The sequence below is a fragment of the Coffea eugenioides genome, chromosome 2 (assembly GCF_003713205.1).
Source record: "Coffea eugenioides isolate CCC68of chromosome 2, Ceug_1.0, whole genome shotgun sequence".
In the NCBI taxonomy this organism is placed as follows: Eukaryota; Viridiplantae; Streptophyta; class Magnoliopsida; order Gentianales; family Rubiaceae; genus Coffea; species Coffea eugenioides.
In genome coordinates this window covers 9,396,448-9,416,753 of record NC_040036.1, presented here as the reverse complement: position 1 = coordinate 9,416,753, position 20,306 = coordinate 9,396,448, and the positions used below count along the sequence as shown (strand labels likewise).

General features: G+C 38.3%; 3 protein-coding genes and 1 pseudogene across 3 annotated transcripts; 3 read left to right on the top strand and 1 right to left on the bottom strand.

The window, feature by feature from the left end:
- Positions 1 to 646: 646 nt before the first annotated feature.
- LOC113760393 (neutral/alkaline invertase 3, chloroplastic-like) lies at positions 647 to 6,716 on the top strand. The gene is made up of 7 exons (XM_027302952.1): positions 647 to 814; positions 1,293 to 2,060; positions 3,631 to 3,796; positions 3,880 to 4,091; positions 4,677 to 5,170; positions 5,261 to 5,309; positions 6,046 to 6,716. Exons 2-7 carry the CDS (start codon positions 1,347 to 1,349, stop codon positions 6,370 to 6,372), a joined length of 1,962 nt encoding a protein of 653 aa, XP_027158753.1. The 5' UTR covers positions 647 to 814; positions 1,293 to 1,346; the 3' UTR covers positions 6,373 to 6,716.
- Positions 6,717 to 8,732: 2,016 nt separating this feature from the next.
- LOC113762767 (serine/threonine-protein kinase D6PK-like) lies at positions 8,733 to 11,043 on the top strand. The gene is made up of 2 exons (XM_027306352.1): positions 8,733 to 9,501; positions 10,135 to 11,043. Exons 1-2 carry the CDS (start codon positions 8,891 to 8,893, stop codon positions 10,940 to 10,942), a joined length of 1,419 nt encoding a protein of 472 aa, XP_027162153.1. The 5' UTR covers positions 8,733 to 8,890; the 3' UTR covers positions 10,943 to 11,043.
- A 2,274-nt stretch (positions 11,044 to 13,317) lies between these two features.
- Positions 13,318 to 17,234, top strand: LOC113760686 (annotated as a pseudogene).
- LOC113760685 (pentatricopeptide repeat-containing protein At3g49170, chloroplastic-like) lies at positions 14,867 to 19,557 on the bottom strand. Its single transcript, XM_027303363.1, has 2 exons — positions 16,488 to 19,557; positions 14,867 to 14,962 (listed from the first exon to the last, which is right to left on the bottom strand). Exon 1 carries the CDS (start codon positions 19,444 to 19,446, stop codon positions 17,350 to 17,352), a length of 2,097 nt encoding a protein of 698 aa, XP_027159164.1. The 5' UTR covers positions 19,447 to 19,557; the 3' UTR covers positions 14,867 to 14,962; positions 16,488 to 17,349.
- Positions 19,558 to 20,306: the final 749 nt, after the last annotated feature.

Genomic DNA, 20,306 nt, shown 5'->3' with positions numbered 1-20,306 from the left:
AAATTCAGCTCATTTTTTCCTCGTCGGAAAATTTGCCTTTTGGTCCCTCATATTTTAAAAAAAATTATTTTAGTCCATCACATTCAAAATTAACCAAAATAGTCATTTAGACATAAAAAAGTGCGATGGCTGGGTCCCAAAGTTCATTTTCGCCCAATTCTCAAGCCTAAAAGTGAGTGCCTTCCTCACCTGCTCATTATTTTAAGGGAAAAAAAGGAAAACATACTTTGTTTCCTTCAAAAAAAAAAGTATTAACCACTTTTTTATCCTTCTAAAAAAGGATAACCACTTTTTTTTTTCTCTTTATCCCTATTTTTAGCCATTAAAACTATTTTTTTTAGAGAGAAACGAAGTATATTTTTATTTTTGTCCTTGAAATTATAAACATGTGAGAGAGGCATGCACATTTTAGCTAACAAACAGAGTAAAAATGAGTTTCGAGGCAAAAAAGGCACAATTTCTTATATATGAGGGACTATTTCAGTTAATTTTAAATATGAGGGGCTAACTTTTTTTTTTCCCTCAACGTGAGAGACCAAATTGGCAAATTTCCCGACAGCGATCGTAATTTGCAGGAATCGTACCATCGCGGCAGTTTTCCAAGCACAAGATAAACATTCACTTATATAGACTCCACGCACGCATACCATTACTGGTAAAATCCATCTCTGCTTCTTTGCATCCTTCAAAAGTCTCCCGTTCCTTTCCTCCTGTATTAACAATCTCGACAACCCATTTATCAGTCTAATTTTTCCAATATACATTAGGTAAAATTCTGCCAGATAACGGGTTTTCGCACTTCTGATTCATCTGGGTATGTTTGTTCTTCATAGTGGATTATCTTTATTGCTTTTTTTTTTCGCTTTCTTGGGTTTAATTTATTGAGTTAAAATGCTAGGATCTTGGTAAAGTGGTACGTTTGTCCTAATTATAGTGGAATTAAGTAAAAGTTTGTTGATCGTTTGGGTTCCTGGGCTTCAATCCAGAGGAACATGCCTGTTGCAAATAATCGTTTATCTTTCGTTAGTGGTTCGATGAAGATATAATCATGGCATCAAACTTTGTTTACTCTGAATGTTCTATTTCTTAATTTGCGTTGGAAAATTATTGTGTGATCCACTTATCAACATGTTTGCGCTTGAATTTTTCTGGGTTTTCGTTAAAATATGCAAAAGCTTAAAGCTTGGAATTTGCATTGATAAGGGCAAAAAGTTTCGAGCTTTACTCAATTCTGTGCTTGATTTCTGTTACTAGTATTAAGGTACACGTGACAATACTTTACTCAATTGCAGGTTTCAATTGTTACTTAAATTTGAGTGCATCTGCTGTCTACTGCATTCTATTGCATGATGGCCACTGCTGAAGTAGCTCTGCAACTATATGATGCGGCTGGTCCACAATTTTGGGGATCTAATATTGGCTATAGAATATCAGGTTCATCGTTTCCTTGTAGATCCTTTGAAAGATGCAGAAAGAAAAGGGTCTTAAAGTCAATGAAATCTCTTAAATGTTTAAGCAGTTCATGTAGGGGCATTAGGATTCATCAGTTTCCGTGTATCAATGGGGTCTCACATAGATATGCTGCGACTGATAAGTTTGGTCTTTCGCATTGCAAATGCCAATCTGCCGATAATGTCGGTGGCCTAACAGCCGAGAGTGGAAATGGGACGTGGTTTGTGGATAATGCTAAGGATTTCAATTCAACGAACGGTAATGTAAGGAATTTTCTTGAGCTTGGGGCAGTCAAAGAGTTAAAACATGATAAGGAATTGCACCACTCTAATGGCAACCCACCATCCTATAAGACAATTCAAGATGGCATGAACAAGGGTAAATCGAGCTTCATTGAGAATGAGGCTTGGGAACTATTGCAGGAATCTGTTGCCTACTATTGTGGTAGCCCTGTTGGAACAATTGCTGCTAAGGATCCTACGAGTTCCAGTGTTCTGAATTATGATCAGGTCTTTATTCGTGATTTTATTCCCTCTGGAATTGCTTTCCTGTTGAAGGGAGAGTATGACATTGTCCGCAATTTTATCCTACACACACTTCAGTTGCAGGTAAGGTGATGGTCTAGTTGTCTGACAATTGTAGCTTGATAAAGAGTACTTGTTTGTTTCACCTTTTGTGTGGGTGCTTCTTTTTTTGATTTCTGTAGTGAGATAGCTTTGATCTATCCACCAAAATCTTAATGTTTTATTTTTCTCTTTTGTGTCCACAAAGTCTCTTTAGTGTTGTAGTCTGAAAATTTTTTGCTCCAAAACTATTCTTTTCATCATCTGTGAACAAAGCTCACGATATTAGTGTCGTGTGTCTTAGTCATTGTAACTGTTCTTCCATTTCCAGGTTATGTAAGAAATAGGTTACAATCTGTCATGAAAAAATTTGCAGGATGCACTGCCCAATCTGCATATAAAGTTGCATACTGTTTGTTGCGTTTCTTGAGATGCAAAGTGTATTCTACAAATCTGTACTTTGTATTGCATGAGTGGATTTAACGTGGCATGTTTTTTTCATGTTCAGAACTGGAATTGCGAGAAAAGATGATCTTGAACATGTCTTGCATTTCTGCTAAACTTGGGGTGGTGGTTGGGAGTGAGATTGATGGTCCAAGACATTTTGTACAGGAATAAAAGTAATAGGTGTATTCATCAATCAAATTACTCTACCAAGTATGCAGAATTAACAATGGACTTGGCCTGAACATGTAAAGCTTGTCACTGACCCAGATAAATTTTCAAATAATCACAAATGCCCCAAAATTAAGGTTGCCTAACACTTCTCAATTTACTGAGTATTCTTTAGAGCTGTTTGATGCATGGTAATCACTGTGCTCTGCCTAAGGGGGGCTAGAAGTGCCAAGTCCCCTATGAGGATTGTTAGTCATCACTTATGATGGTCCACAATATGTGTGTTCTTCTCTTTGTACATCCTCTTATTCACATTTATGAAGTACTATTTTATTATTCTTCAACTATTACCGCTTCAGGAATGTAGGTCCTGTTTCCATATGACACATCTCTCCCCCCTTCCCATCCAAAAAATACAAAATCTGCACTTTTCCTTCTTGCATGAAAACTAGCTATGTTCAATTGAGTTTCTCTTCTGAAGCAGTGAAGAAGTAACCCATTTTGTCAGAATTTTTAACTTTATTCAACTAGGTCATCTGCATGATTAACTTCATTAACATAGTATAATAGGGGACATGATTTAAGACAAGGGCTATCATTATGTATTTATCAAAAGACGAGACCCAGAGATGAAATTCTGGGAAACAATTAAGATATTAGGAAGAAGACATCACAGTACTGTATTGATTATGTTGCGCACTGCCTTGGTCCTCACTATTTTATTTTGCTAATGTATACCATATGGTTTGTCTAAAGTTTTCTATTCATACATACTTGAAGCTTGCCTCCCAGTATTGGTTTGCCTTCTCTTCTCTCCTTGCTCAATCTTTAACTGCAATTATTATTTATCCAACTCTATGGTTGGTAAAACTGGATGGTTCACCAATTTAGAGTATACGAGGTTCTGTCCAAGGAGAAGTAGTAGATTTATCTAATTAAGAGGAGTACACTTGGAAATTATGTCGCCAGTATTGTCATCATTATTATTGTTTTTGTCCAGAGCTGGGAGAAAACTATGGACTGTCATAGTCCTGGCCAAGGTTTGATGCCTGCCAGTTTCAAAGTGCGCACAGTTCCTTTAGATGGCGATGACACTGCCACTGAAGAAGTTCTGGATCCCGACTTTGGAGAGGCTGCAATTGGTCGTGTTGCTCCTGTTGATTCTGGTAATATCTGCTGAAGCATGTCATTAAGAAGGATCTTGATGTGTAAACTAATTGGACTTCGAATAATGTGACGTTCAATACAGGATTATGGTGGATTATTCTGTTGCGTGCGTATGGAAAATGCTCAGGAGACCTCTCAGTACAAGAGAGGATTGATGTCCAAACGGGAATCAAGATGATATTGAGGTTATGTCTTGCTGATGGTTTTGATATGTTTCCTACGCTGCTGGTGACTGATGGTTCTTGCATGATAGATCGTCGGATGGGCATTCATGGTCATCCTTTAGAAATTCAAGTAAGCAGATGATCTTGATCGACAGAGCATTTTCTTGGTAAAAGTTGTAAGCCTTTATGTCAATGGAAATTAATCGGAGCACACACACGGAAAAAAAAAGGAATAATCTCATTTCTCTTCTGGACTTTTTGGCTATCTTCTTGTAGATTTGTCATCCTTGGTGGCACTATTTCGGCTACCATTTCTGTGTGTTAGCTATTGATATTTTAAACTTTAGAAGTGACAATGCTCATTTTTTCTCTCTTAGTGAAGGGTAGTTCATGTATGATAAAGTAACCTTAGATAGTTTTTTACTTTCAGCAAATGCTCGAGTAATTCTCAAAAATCTCTCACTTTCCCCAACAGCCTATTAATTTGTATTGAGATTCTCTAAGATGCAACTATTTCTGGAATATGGACTTGAAGAAGACAGAAAAAAGAGAACTATATCGAGAGCACTTTGATTGTGCATGTATTGTTTTTCTTCCATAGTCGAACTTCTATGAAGTAAGCTGGTTGTGTATACTGGTATGAGTTCTCTAGTTTGGGGTTCTTGTTCTGATGAGGGGATTGGTAACTTCTTTGAGATGTCCAATTCTGTTGCAGGCACTATTCTATTCGGCATTACTTTGTGCTCGTGAAATGCTTGCTCCAGAGGATGGATCAGCTGATCTTCTACGGGCATTAAACAATCGTCTTATTGCCTTATCCTTCCATATTAGGGAATATTACTGGACTGATATGAAGAAGCTGAATGAGATTTATCGCTACAAGACTGAAGAGTACTCTTATGATGCTGTTAACAAGTTCAACATTTACCCAGATCAGATTTCACCTTGGCTTGTTGGGTGGATGCCAAATAAAGGAGGCTATCTGATTGGAAACTTGCAACCCGCTCACATGGACTTCCGGTTCTTTTCGCTGGGAAATTTATGGTCTATTGTCAGCAATCTTGCAACCACGGACCAATCTCATGCTATACTGGACCTCATTGAAGCGAAATGGGCAGATTTGGTGGCAGACATGCCGTTTAAAATATGTTATCCTGCTCTTGATGGTCAAGAGTGGCAGATAATTACAGGCTGTGATCCAAAGAACACGTAAGTTGAACTTTGATTAGACTGACATTGTCACTCTAACCAATTTGTGTGGCTTTCGACTGAATATATTTTCCTTTGTTTCTGATGCAGGCCTTGGTCTTATCATAATGGAGGTTCTTGGCCAACTTTGCTCTGGCAGGTACCAGTTGTTCAATTTAGTACGGAATCACTGTGATTGTTGTTATTTTGGTTTCATGCATGTAATAACAGTGCTGTATTGGATCTTTCCTGGGGTTGTGGCTTTTCTGTAGCTTATAACTGACCAGATCTAAATGGCTGATCCTCTTTGTCAACTCAACTAATTTTCGATTGCATTTGTACCGGAGAACATGATAGGAATTCCATTTTTCTCACCTAGGATCTGCATGCGTGGAGGAAAATTTCTTGTATGCTCCTTTTAAGGAAATGAGAAGTTCTCAATCACAATGGAGGGAAAAAATTACATCAATGTTGTAAATGAAGATTATCATCGGCTTTTAATTTTTCTTTTATATACAATGTCCAATTCTGCTATTTTGCTTCTCTCTATTTGTCGCAGCACATACCTCATGCTTACAGCTTTGGCATGCATGTGTGTACATTATTCGAGTTGGTAATGTTCTGAGTGGAATCCACTTTTTTTTTTTTTTTTTAATTGTGAAATGCCTTTGTAGCATATGTGCCAAAAGCATTTACCATGCCATGTTCATTTATTTAGCGTTTAATCCATAGCTCTATCACTCTATTTAAAATCTGATTCTGCAACGCTGCATGTGTGCATTTCTTTTTTTCACATTCCTTTGTTAAGTAATTGGAATAACATGATAGTTTCTTAGCTGAATTTTGCTAGTTTGTATGATACAAATGAGATAAATAATGTGCTTGATCTTTTGCAGCTAACTGTTGCATGCATTAAAATGAATAGACCAGAAATTGCTGCAAAAGCTGTTGAGGTTGCAGAGAAGCGCCTGTCACGAGACAAGTGGCCTGAATATTATGACACCAAAAGGGGAAGATTCATCGGCAAACAGTCGCGCCTCTTCCAGACCTGGTCAATTGCAGGATATCTTGTGGCAAAACTTCTGCTTGCCAACCCGGGTGCAGCCAAGATACTTATTACCGAAGAGGATTCTGAGCTTATAAATGCCCTTTCATGCGCAATCAGTTCCAGTCCAAGACGAAAACGCGGGCCAAAACCTTCCCAGAAAACCTATATAGTATGAGAGTTGGAGGCATGTAGCTGACAAGACATCCTGGAAAGCTTCATTTGCTTCTCGCTCGCCTGTACAGACGAGGGGTTTGCATATCCCTTACAGGTGGATGCTAACATCCTTCCATCCATGATTATTACGTATTGGATGGTCCCGTTATACTAGTGTCGCAATTCTTTTCCACATTTCTTGGAGTTTGGTTCAAAGCTGAAATTATTTTACTTGTCGGCTTGTATCACTAACTCCTACAGAAAGTGTTAATTATTGGAAGTGTCTGATTCTATCATATATAATATAAATTATTGTAATATGTCGGTTACAATATAAATTTATATATAACATAAATTTGCTTGCAATCATTCCTTCCATTCCATTTTTGATAGTCTTGATTTTTTTTTCATTAAAATATCCTTACATTAATATTAGGAATACGACTAATCATTATATTTCTACATTAATTACAACGGCAACACTGGTGACAAATTGCATCATTCAAAACTTTTATTAAACCAATTATAATAAAGTAGATTATGTTCATCGATAATAAAGTACATTAGATAAGGGTATTTTAGAGAGGTTAAAAATTAATTATATTTTTCAATTAAAAAGTTGACTAGTATAATTTAGGATGGAAGGAAAAAAAAATAACTAGTCGTTTTCGCTTTCAATGACAAGTTTACAGTAAGACTACGTGAATTAAAAAAAAAATATAGACGACAAGCAATTAAACATTCTATGCTTTATGGTTGCAGCGACAGAATTGAAAGAGACATGCAAGCTGAGAATTGCGGTTTCTGCGCAGCATTCTCCACTTGGCACTGAACAACACTGCCTCTCTTTGCTTGCACTGCCAAAACAGTAGTGTTTCTAGAAAGATAAATAAACAAAACTAAGTCACAACGTACATAAACATTTGAACTCAAGACTACAAGGAAATGATCAGAAAAAAATGGCATGTGTAATTGTGCACGTATATTTTGTCAGGTGAACTAGCATCTGGTACTTGGCTACAGGGTGCGACAAATTCCAACATGAACCCATTCATTCTAGTTTATCAGCAGTTTGCTTTGACCCTGTCCTGCATTCTTTCCTTTCTTGGGTAAGAAAAGTTGTTTTAACATCCTCGCAAAGGATAAGTTTGGTTTCTTCTCGAAGTCTGATGGTCTTAAAAAGTTGGAACTATGAGAAATTGTGGTGAAGTTTGTTAATTTTCTTTCTTGGGTTCATATATATTTTAACTGGAGAAGCTCAGCTTGATTAAGAAAAGAGGGTAAAAGTTTAGATCTGTGAGTCTTATGTCTACATAACAGGTAAACCCTTTTTATAAAATAACATTTGAAACCATAAATACATATAGTTTTGTGGATAATTAACCATTTAACCATATTCGTTATCTTACAAATCTTGGTGCAAAATGAAAAGTAACTGTCACACGTACCAGTCAAAAGATGAAAAGTAGCTTTCATGGCATGATAGGTTAATTGTAGCTGGGAGAGATGAATATGCATCAAGTAGGAGGAGAAATGAGGGGATCAAGTCTTTGATGCCATTAGCCATTCTTGAAACACAATTTTCTACACCATCAAGCATGGCTAACAATCTTTAAAAAAATGCACGCAGGCTGTCTCTCTTAAGCATCAAAAGTTACATACACTGGAAGACAAAATCATGGATATATTATTGATATCTGCAAATTAGTTTACTCCAGAAAGAAACAGGCTTCAATTATATAAATGCAAGGAGTTCAACATACTTGATGATCAAATTCATTGTGTCATTCATTCATTCCCGGCTGCTACTTTCACGTTATATTAAGGATAGCAACCACCTGTCCTTGAACCTGTACCCAAAAACAAGAACAGAAAATCCATGGTATCAAACAAGAGGGATGCCTTAGAATAGGAAAAAGCTTTCAGAACTTGTCAAACCCCTGAGCCCTGCAAAAGAAAAACTTCTCAATCAACGTCTACAATAGCTTCCAAATCATCTGATCGGCCTTCCTGTGGCCTAAAAGAATCGAATATTCCCCATCAAATTGCCCATTCAACGTTCTTGATTAATATAAGTAGCTGCAGACTTTACATAACCACTATATGAAGCGCAGTAAACATGAATATTCCTGTCAATTCCAAATTAACAAAAGACATAGTGGGATAGCTGCTAGATAGCCTAGATGTGTGTGTGTGTGTGTGTATAGGTATGTATTGTATGTATAGATGCGTGTGTATATATATATATATGTATAGATGTATATATGTACATAGATTAAATACATTAAAATAACTAAAAATTGCTTCGCAATCTACCGGAAGACAGAATTAATACACCTTTTGGGCCACAATGGGCCCAGAACTCTTCCAACAGCTGGCAGAATGACCACACCACAAATTGCCGGCCCAAATTCACATTCTTTTGTTCTTTTCAACCCCCTAACCTTCAAATAATGCTTCCATTTCCCATTCTCCTCTCAGCATCATAACACTCAGCTTCTCGAGTCTCACCCTTTCAGGAAACTGCTCCACCTTCAGTGATGATTGAAACAGCCTCTCCACCTCCTCAGAAGACACGAAAATCGGCAGAAAATGCCGAAAACGACCGCGACACGCCGAGTTTCGACTCCACAACCTCGACGACAACCACAAGCACTGCCACTCCCGTTGGTATTGAAGCAAAGATCAGTACAAGCTCAGCATCCGAAGCCTTCAACTGGGTAGCATCAGGGCACACCTCATCCTTCAATAAGCCTCATGCAACGGCAAACGGGGATCCCGGGTGGATTGCCATACGTAGCATTCACTCAGATGTAAACATGATCACCCTCCAAGACTTGTCTTTCATCAAGAAACTTGGGAGTGGGGACATTGGCACTGTCTATCTTGTGGAGCTCAAGGGTGCCAGAGGTTGCATGTTTGCAGCTAAGGTGATGGATAAAGAAGAGTTGGCACAGCGGAGTAAAGAGGGTAGGGCAAGGATTGAAAGGGAAATATTGGAAATGTTGGACCATCCGTTTCTGCCTACTCTCTATACCACGTTGGATTCTGCTAGGTGGTCTTGTTTGTTGACCGAGTTTTGTCCCGGCGGTGACCTGCATATTCTGCGACAACGGCAGCCAGGGAGACGTTTTGATGAGGCTGCCGTCCGGTTAGTATTGCTTCTCTGCATGGCTGCAAATCTTCCACCACATTCTGTCATTTTTATGTTTGTCATTTCATACGTACCTCAATATTTTATTTTTCTAAAACTTTTTTGGTACTTAATCAGTTCACTCTCCAAAAACACTCTTAAATCCAAAAACGCAGACTAATAAGTCTGCTGCATAAGTCTTTCAATTGTTGTTCTAGTTCTTGAAGGTTGGAGGTGGATAAAAAATAACATTCAGGCATTTGTGCTCTGAAAATAACATTATTATAAATTCTTTTTAGATTTTGTGTTCATACTCCATATATTTGTCATTAAGAAATGAATGTACAATTGCCTAATAATTTATGACATGGTGGGCTCACAAACTATGAGTTGGTTAGACTTTTTTATCAGTCTCTTGTCTTCCCATTTTCAGTCGCGGCCTGCGTCATAATTCATATGTTAGACTTTCTCTCTCTCTTCTTTTCTTGTAAAAATCATTTTGTTTTGTGTACTTTTGTTTCTTTTTGTAAAGGGAATCGTGTTTGCAGACTTTGTAAACTAATACAGCCAAATTCTTGTCTTAAATATAATCATTAACTCAGTTAGCCACAAATGGTTGACATTTTCACTAATTTGCTTGTTAATATTTAGGTTCTACGCATCAGAGGTGGTGGCTGCTTTAGAGTATCTACACATGAAAGGGATAATCTACCGTGATCTGAAGCCCGAAAACATTCTCGTAAGAACAGATGGTCACGTAATGTTGACAGATTTTGATCTCTCCCTAAAATGTGACAATTCGAAACCAACGGCTCAACTTGTTCCTGAAAGCTCCCCATTAACACTGAACATCGGTGAATCGAAGATTTGTACAGTCGAGGCAAACCTATCCTCCAAGTCATATTGCATTCTACCCAGATGTATGGTGCCAGCCGTTTCATGTTTCCAGAATAAGCGAAGGAGAAAGAGGCGGCAAGGTCATCAGAGGAGGGCCCTCGAGATAGTGGCAGAGCCAATCGAGGCTCGATCGATGTCTTTTGTGGGCACCCATGAATACTTAGCCCCGGAAGTTGTATCAGGGGAAGGGCATGGCAGTGCAGTGGATTGGTGGACACTGGGGATATTCATCTTTGAGTTAATTTATGGGTTGACACCATTTAAGGGGCTTGATAATGAGTTTACCCTGTCCAACATTGTGGCTCGATCCCTTGAATTCCCCAAGGAGCCTGTTGTGTCTAGCTCAGCCAAGGATTTGATGGCTAAGCTCTTGATCAAGAACCCCACAAAGAGAATGGGATCCACAATGGGGGCTACAGCGATCAAGAACCATCCATTCTTTGACGGGGTGAATTGGGCTCTGTTGAGACGTACAGAACCGCCTCACGTTCCCCAGCCTCCCAATAACAAGGATTTGGTCTCCAGTTCTGATCATTATGATGCTTCTGTAGAATATTACTGAATTGTCTATGTTTTACTACTTCAAGGATGAAAGTTTTTCAATTATTGCATAGGTTTATGTGTACTGATATGCATACATGTATACAAACATTGATTACCAACTATCAAGTGTGATGACCTCTTTTACAGACATCAGAAAGAGGAAAATTTTTCTATAGGCCATGGAAGTTATTCTTTACAGATCATGCCTTTAAAACACTTGCATTTTTAAATCTAGAAGTCTTCACACTCAAGGTATAACAATCCTCAAACCAAATCTAAATTAAAATCTTACTAGCTACATGCTGTAACTATGCACCTGTGAATGCGTGTTTACATGCAATCGCTAGACTTAGTTTCTGACAACTCCAGAAGAATACTCAGGATTCAATGTTCTCAACTCCACCGTATCTAAAGATCACTGTTCAAACCAAAGCGCAACGGGAAGAGAAAGAAGTATCCATGCAAGCACACTTTCAGCACTGAGTAGCCATGCTGTTCTTCCAGATAATGCGCGACTTGGTGGAGAGGACTCCAGAAACACCAGCACCATCGTATCTATACATATTCATCAGGAAAACTTAGAAAATGATATTCTAAATTCTGATGCACTTTTCTTAAAGGTTTTAACCCCGAAAATAATCATGAAAATCTTGAACAGAAGGCTTTCGTTTACAAACATTTTCACCAAAAGCCCGTTTTATAGTAGTAATGATAGCTAGAAGGAAAACTATGTATTATCTTCATCCTACCGGTCCCTTCCATTTGCAAGATGAGGGTTCAAATACCCATCACATATAATTGGACCTCATTTATCCTTAGCCATCTTTCCAGGCAACAGGGTTATCAAATAGGTAGAAGCACCTGAACGATTGAAGGCCGACTCAAATCTCAATGTTGATCGTCAGAACTCCCTCGGTTGCTTGTCTCAGCTCCATTGTCGCATTCTTCATTTTCCTTCTTGGTGGTTGTACATCTCAGTGAATTCAGAGAAAAATTTAAAACACTTACACCAAATTCTTATGCTGGATTTAGCAAAACTCCGATCATGCAATTCAAGAAGCCAAAATAAATGGCAATATCAAGATACATTTCTTTTTATACTTGCTGATACTGGCAGTATACCTGTTCATTTGTGCAGTAAATCAGATATCCTTCTTTTTTTCCTTGGGTTGCCTAATGTTGTTTAGTATCATTATCGTAATAGTTTGCTCGAGTACATTTTACCATGATATTTTTTTTTTGCAGTAGATCGTAAAGACTAATTCGTTAGTTGATCCACCTGACCAAATTTATCAGTTATTGTGAGTAAGTAGCGAATCTGATTGAGTTTGTGCTTTGTCCGGATCAAGGGATAGACCAACAATTCGAAAACAAAATTGGGGATTGAAAATGATTAACTTATATTACTTAGTAATTTATAAGCCAAAACATGCAGCCTCTTGTCTTCCTTTCTTCCCATCCAAGCTTATAATCCTTTCTTTTGCGTCGGGTTATAATCCAAAGGGTTAATCACATTTACCCTTCCTATATTTTGATTAAACTATCAATAGATCCCCTCCAGAAGTGGCTTATATGAGCTTTTAGAGGCATTTGGTCATAATCCAAAGTCCATATGGGTCAAATTGTTCGCTCAATTATGCGTGGGTCTCAAAGGTGGCTCGTATCGGTTTTAGAAGTGACTTTCGCCTAACATGACACATAAATCATAGATTTTGTGCCAAATATAATGCTTGGATTTAAAGAATGGCCCGACAACTGTTGAGCGAAATTATTAACTCAAATTATTTAATAAATTATGGACCGAAGCTTATAAACGAACCTTGCCTCTTCCTTTCTTGCCACCAGTGTGAGATGGGGCCTCACATGCCAAATCCCAAATAATTGATTAAGCATGTCATCATGATTCTCCCAACAGTACACCACTTGTGCAAGCTAATCTCTACAATTACGACGCTTAGGTCCTTGCATTAAAAGACATATTGTCCTTTTATAGTATGGTGAGACAGGCACCATAAAGAATAAAACGCATAAAACGTCAACGTATAATGGTTTGAGGTGGGCTATGGAGAGTAAGAGCTAGTTGGAGGCTTGGAGCTGGAAGTTGAACTTTTGACCTGAACTACATTAAGGAATTGGACCACCAAATCTCAGTAATCAGAAAAGGGAAAGTGTTTGATGTTACTGGGGTGGCTTGAATGCCCCACTGGATTATGCAGTAAAATGAGATCACTTGCTGGCTTGATTGATAACACCAATTGAATGTTGAGAGCGTATAACCGTAAAACAGGCATCCAGTACTTCTGCAGAAGCACTCGGCGTAGATTGAAACTAAGGGAAACAAGAAACCTTAAATCAGAAATGAAGCCCTGCAATTTGAGAGTGGACTGTCTTTGCAGAGGCTAAAGCCTAAAAGACGCTCACTCTAATTCTCCATTCTCACTGTCCTTTCTTCGTCCATCTTTGATTAACAGTTCACCAAGTTACTAGCTGTCCTTTCAAGTCTTTGATTTGTCAAACTACTCATTAAACAACACCACCAACTTACTGCAACCAAATGCTAGTACTATATAACATAATAATAGATGTCCATTTTTCTCCTGTTTTCAACACCGGATGGAGCTCAATGGCCAATCGTTGTCAACCTCAGAATCACTTAAAGAAAATGATGATTCCGAATCCAGAACAGCAGCAGTGAAGCTGCAAAAGGTGTATAGGAGTTATCGCACCCGCCGTAAATTAGCAGATTCAGCTGTTGTTGCAGAAGAGCTCTGGTAGGTCATTGACACTCTGTTCTTCACCCATAAATGTAGTTCATGGTCATCAAGAACCATTTAACAATGATACCTTAATTGTCCCTGCTATGGTATTGTTTGAAGGTGGCATGCCATAGATTATGCTCGCCTGAACCATAGCACCATATCCTTCTTCAATTTCTCAAAACCTGAAACAGCTGCCTCTCGGTGGAATAGGATCAGCTTAATTGCTTCAAAAGCAAGCATTAGGATGTACAAATTGAAGTTTAAGCCCCCCCCTGCTCCGACCTTGTACTTCTGAACTCTGAAGTTCTTCGCTGAATCTTATTTTTCTGTAGGTTGGAAAGGGCTTATCTCAGGATGATAAGGCCAGAAAGTTAGCTTTTCAACATTGGATTGAAGCTGTAAGTACACATCACAAAACTTTCAATAAGCCCTAGTCTTTTCATCTATTCAGGCATTTGATTATCATCATCAGCATGTATTACATGATTTTCATTGTTAACTATCATAATCATTTCATCCTCATGATCACAGGTTGATCCAAGGCATAGGTACGGTCATAACTTGAATATTTACTACGATGAATGGTTTGGAAGAGATACAGGACAGCCATTTTTCTATTGGTAAGTTATAACATTAAACTTTAGTCTTTGCTTGCCAATGAGAATTAACATTAATGCTTACAGCTACTGCTTACTAGATTTACTGGACAACTTATTACGTTTCCCTATATTATTCCACATCAATATATCTATCCTCCATCACATGCACCTCTGGCTAAGTGTGCCCTTAAATCACAGTTAAATGCGATATGATTTGTATTTTCCTTCTCAACCTTCCTACCCAGAGATGGAATAAACTTTTCTTGCCTCTTATGTGGCATTTGTATGAAATTCGGACTTCCACTACGATCCAAGCAATTTATAAAGAAGTCAACAGATCAGACTAATCTAATAGTCGTACCGTAGATGGAACTGTTAAACTGATTATTGTAATCGTTTAGGTAAATTAAGTTGCTTATAAGGCTTCACTAATCAAAACTGCATATGAGGGAAACTGTGAAAGCACCTAAATACTTATAATAGAGGAGGAGTCGTGAACTGTCAATTTTTGATAGTTTGATCTCGTTTGGAAATGGCTGCACCCAGATAATTATACTTCCACTGAGTGGGATAGCTTATAGTTACCTTTTTGCAGGTTGGACATTGGAGATGGTACAAAACTTGACCTTGATGAATGCCCCAGATCAAAGCTTCGGCAACAATGCATCAAATATCTCGGACCTGTATGAACTCAGTATCAGATTAGATTATATATGAAATCAATTATGGAACACATTCAGTTATTTTCAACACCTGGTAGGAAAATCACACATCAAAAAAGCATATATAGGTGCCTTTCTGACAATATCTTCAGAGACTCGTGCATATATTCGCTGTAACATGTTCCTCCAGTTTAATTACCCTGTCTCAGCTATAGTTAACAAATACATGCAAAGTAATCAAGAGGAAATATGATAGAGTGATGTTAGTACAATGCTTATTGAATTTCGAGTTTCTCAATTTTTATAAGGCTTACAATTAACTATTCTAGAGTAAAGGAACACCACTAGAATGCTTTTGCCCATATCTCCTGCCAGCCAATATAAAAAAGAAAGAAATTAAAAGGGCTAAACAAGGTTTAAAGGTTTTAAATAGTCTCTTAACTCGTCACATTTGACACATTTACGTGTTTCTCTTTTCATTTTCTTTCCATGTTACCAAAACAAGCAAGAGAGGTTGCATTATGAATATGTAATAGCTGAAGGTACTTTTCTACACAAACAAACTGGAGATCTTCTCAACACAACTAGTGGATTAAAACGTGCAAAATGGATATTTGTGATGAGTGCCTCCAAAAGGTTGTATGCTGCTGAGGTGAGATCATAAAAGAACAAGGTCGACAATTTCTTAGGTTGATGCTTCATTAACTTTGGTATCAAGCAACTAACTTCAGCTTCTCTGTGCCAAGAAAAAGAAGGGGTATTTCCACCATTCCAGCTTTCTAGCCGGAGGTGCCACTCTAGCTGCAGGGAGACTTGTAGCAGAACATGGAAAAGTAAAGGTGCGGTACTAATATTTATTCTAGATAATGGGGAAACACACACATCCTCACAAACCAAAAATCCAATATATTAGTGAAGATGGTCCATTCACGTCTCATGTCAGAAGAGTGCAATTGGAACAGAGTCGTGCATTTGTTTTCCCTTTGAGGTCAAGGATTATTTTTCACATCTGAGTGAATGAAAGATATGAACCTGGGTCTTCGTTGAAAGCTTTTATACTAAAACTCATTTGAGAGGGTTTGGTGGTCTTAAGAATGGTCCAGCATGCATGCATTGCATGTGTATACTTCTAGTTAGCTCTTCAGTCACAAAATTCATGTCTGAAAATCATGATGAAACAAGGAATTTCAAGAATAAATTCTAAGAAATGCACAACTTAAGTAACACTACAGTGGCTAGTCTTCATGGTTGAACACTTGTTCAATTATATATGCATCACAAGGTTGCCAAAACAAATCGTTTCATCAGACTAATTTGAGAGACTTAAATGAAAAACAAGCAATGGAAAAAAATGTAAACTGATAGTTTATTATAAATAAGCTTTCCAAGTATACAGTGTGTATCTACCTCGTTTAGACATGAAAAAAGGATCATTTAACATGACAGAATACGAATTTCATTTATCTGTGTGTCACACTAAGAAATGAAACAAAAACTTTACTTTATCTCTATTTCAGTCAATCTCAACACACAGTGGACATTACCGACCAACAAATGAGAATCTTGGCATCTTCCTGGCCTTTCTCAAAGACAAAGGAGTCAATCTTGAAGAGGTTCAGGTATAAAAGCTAGAGCATCTTTTCACCCAATTCTGTTAATGAGAATGCCATATCAGCTCTGCAGATTCACTAACGATGCATTTTGGCCATGAGCTAACCTTGCTGTCAAAGAATTTGTACCGCAATATCAATGAGCTTAAGCCATTACCTTCCATTGCTGCCTGTATTACTCCTTTTATATAGAGTCTATTTGACTAATAAAATGTGCAGTAATGGTTGCATGTATGACCTCCTCCTACATCAGGCAGGTACTTCCCCATGCAAAGGAGTATGAAGACGATAATCTTCAGATAGCCAATGTTATTGAGGAAGACCTGCCATTCGAATCTTCTACATATAGCATTAAACCACCAACAAGCAACTTGATAAGGACTTTATCCAATAATTGACAGTGCCCAGAAGTTACTCAAAAAGAATTACTGCAGAGGATTGAGTCCAAGAGAGAAGCAAATTCAAATCAACTAGGGCACCAAGTAAGTTTGAAATGGTCAACAGGAGCCGGCCCACGAATTGGATGCATTGCTGACTATCTGCATAATTTAAAAGAGCGAGCCTTGAAGTTCATTCACCTGTCATCCAAGGACCTTCAGAGTTCACCATCCCCTCAATCTACTTCCCAAGTTCTGAAATTAAGAAATCCTTGCAAGATGATGTGAAAGTAAGTTTACCCATGGATATTTAATTTCCTAAAGGGTCAATTATTGATCCACAATAAAGTATATTACCTTCTTCTTCATGGGCCACCAAATAAAATTGTAAGGTTTATCACCAGATGAAATCAAGATATTTACTCACCACATTGCAGCGAGAACATGATTTCAGGAACATATTTCTCATCAACCATCTGGGCAGCCAATCCACTCAAAACTTCATGGAGACTGTTTTGCTCAAGATGTGGATTTTGACTTGCAGAGAACAGAACTATCCTGTTCTTCAACTCTGTCCAGCTGAACCCAGTGTCCTTCTTCAGTGTCTTCTCCTTCATCAATTTTCTAGTCTCAGCCAATTCATTCCACATCCTTAAGCCTGCATAAATATTAGATAACATGATATGCACTGAAGTATCATCAGGATCAATACTTAATACCCTTTCAGCTGCATATTTCCCCAAAACCACATCTTTATTAGTTTTGCAGCCTGACAAAAGACAGCGCCAGACAACTTTATCTGCCTCTCCTGGAAAACGCCTTATGAAATCAAATGCTTCTTGTGTTTGTCCATGGCGGGCAAATAGACTGACCATACAGGCCAGATGATCTGCCTTTGGAGTGATCCTGTAGTCTCCAATCATGGAGTTAAAGTGGCACAATCCTTCCTGTAAAAGGCCTACATGACCACAGGCAGACAACACCCCAATAAATGTGATGTCATTGGGTTTAACCCCATTCATTTGCATCATATCATAGATCTCCAAAGCTTCCTTTGCAAACCCATTTTGAGCATAGCCAACCAGCATGGTATTCCAAGAAATCAAGTTCCTTGAAGGAAATGTATCAAAAACTTTCCTAGCAGCATCCATACGTCCACACTTGGCATACATATCAATCAAGGCACTTCCAACAACCACATTTGAATCAAATCCAGGTTTTAGAATGCGAGAATGAATTTGCTTTCCCCACTGGACTGCTGGTAAATCCCCACAAATGCTCAAGAGGCTAGAATAGGTATAAAGGTTAGGGTCAAAACCCTCAAAAAGCATGTCACGCAGAAACTGAATTGCTCCTTCATAATGACCAGAGCCTACAAAGCCAGTAATCATGGCATTCCAAGTGACAATATCATATTCATCCATCTCATAAAAAGTCTTCAGAGCCTCCTCAACAAGACCTCTTTTAATGTAAAAAGCCAAAGTTGTATTGCAGACTACGGTAAATGAATCAAATCCTAATTTTATGATCAAAGAATGAAGTTGTTTACCAACTCGTACATCCATTCCATCATCAATGGCTCCAAAGACAGATGCAAAAGTTTTCTCACTTGGTTTCATACCAGAAGAAAGCATCCTATGAAAAAGTAAAATAGCATCTCTCCCCTTTCCCTGTTGTACACAGCCCCCTATTAACGCAGTCCAAGCTGACAAATGTGGCTCATTAGCCTCTAGAAAAGCCTGATGTGCAGCTTCCAATTGGCCACACTTGGCATAAAAATTTACCAACCCAGTAATAACAAACTGATCCATTAGAATACAACACTTAACGATTAGGCAGTGGATTTGCTTCCCAAGTTCCAAATTCTCCAACACAGTACAAGCACCCAGAACACTCGAACAAGTGAACTCGTTAACAGTCATTCCCACCCTCAAAGACCTTAAGAACAATTTCAAACCTTCCTCGTTCTGTCCACACTGAAAACAAGAAGATATGAGTGAAGCCCAGGCAACCAAATTAGGCTCCAAGATAGCATCAAATGCAAGCCTAGCCGACTTCAACAACCCACATTTGCCGTAAAAATTAACCAAAGAATTACTGACAAAGCTATTCAAACTATCCTGAGTCCTATATATCCTCCCGTGAATTTCCTTCCCAATACTAACAGCCCTTGTATTAACACAAGCAGATATAGCACCAACATAAGTATGCTCGTTCGGCAAAAACCCTTCAAGAACCATTGACCTCAGGCAACTTAAGGCTTTTTCCGAGAGACCCATCTGAGAAAACGAGCAAATCAACGTCGTCCAAGTGATAACGTTTCGTTTTGGCATTATGTCGAACACGGTTTGAGCATAGCCCATCTGCCCCAACTGTAGGTACATCGAGAGCAAATGATTGTTTGTATAAACATCTGGGATAAATCCGGACCTGATTAGCTGAGCATGAACTGCTTTGCCGCTGAAAATGGACTTGTGCTTGGCGCAATTCTGCAAGAGGGAAGCAAAGGACTGCATGATGGCTATTGTGGCGTTCTGTTATGGAATTAATGGGCATCTTTCTTTTCCTTACAACTTCCTTTTTCTGTTTTCTTCTCTAAACAGTGGATTGTTGCAAGCAATTAGACATATTAGTATCTCTTATGGTAGCTGAAAACTGCACGTACGTGAAAGCGTGGAGAAAAAGTAATCAAATTAAAGAAAAGAACAGAAAAAAAAAAGCCATACAAGGCTGGAAGCTTGCCTTTTTCTTGCCAAAACAAAAGGCTTCTTTTGACTTTGTACGACTTTTACGTTAGTTAGCCGCGTCTATGGATGCCAAGCTCAAGGCGGCAAATTTATTTCCGTTTTCCGATTTTCCACTTTTAAGTTTGCAATGGCTACGCTTCCGAAACCTTTTTTTTTTTTTTTGGAGATATATAAATAAATGAATCAGAAATGCATTTGCAAAGCACTATCACCCCATGCATGTTAATTCATTGATATTATAGCTAACGCACAAGGTTATGCATGGCCTAGGATGATACTGACGGATGGATTTAATGATAAAGGAGCAGATGACCAAATCCATAGATAAAAATGATGGGCAGCAAATATCTTCCATATGGGTTCTTGATTTTTTGAAGACTACCAGCCAAGTCCTCGATTATATCCTACCTACGGCCCCATAATCAAGTGACTCAAAATTGAAACAACTAATGGTGGCTGAGGAAAAAACCAATCCAAATATCAAGGTCCTGCATGGCTTTTTATGGTTGGGAATAGCGAGCGACAACATTTTTTTTTAGCCAATCTAACCAGCAAGAACCACTACATGAAATTCAAGGTTTCGCATGACCTTGACACTCTTCGTATCCCTTGGTTCCTGATTTACTGAT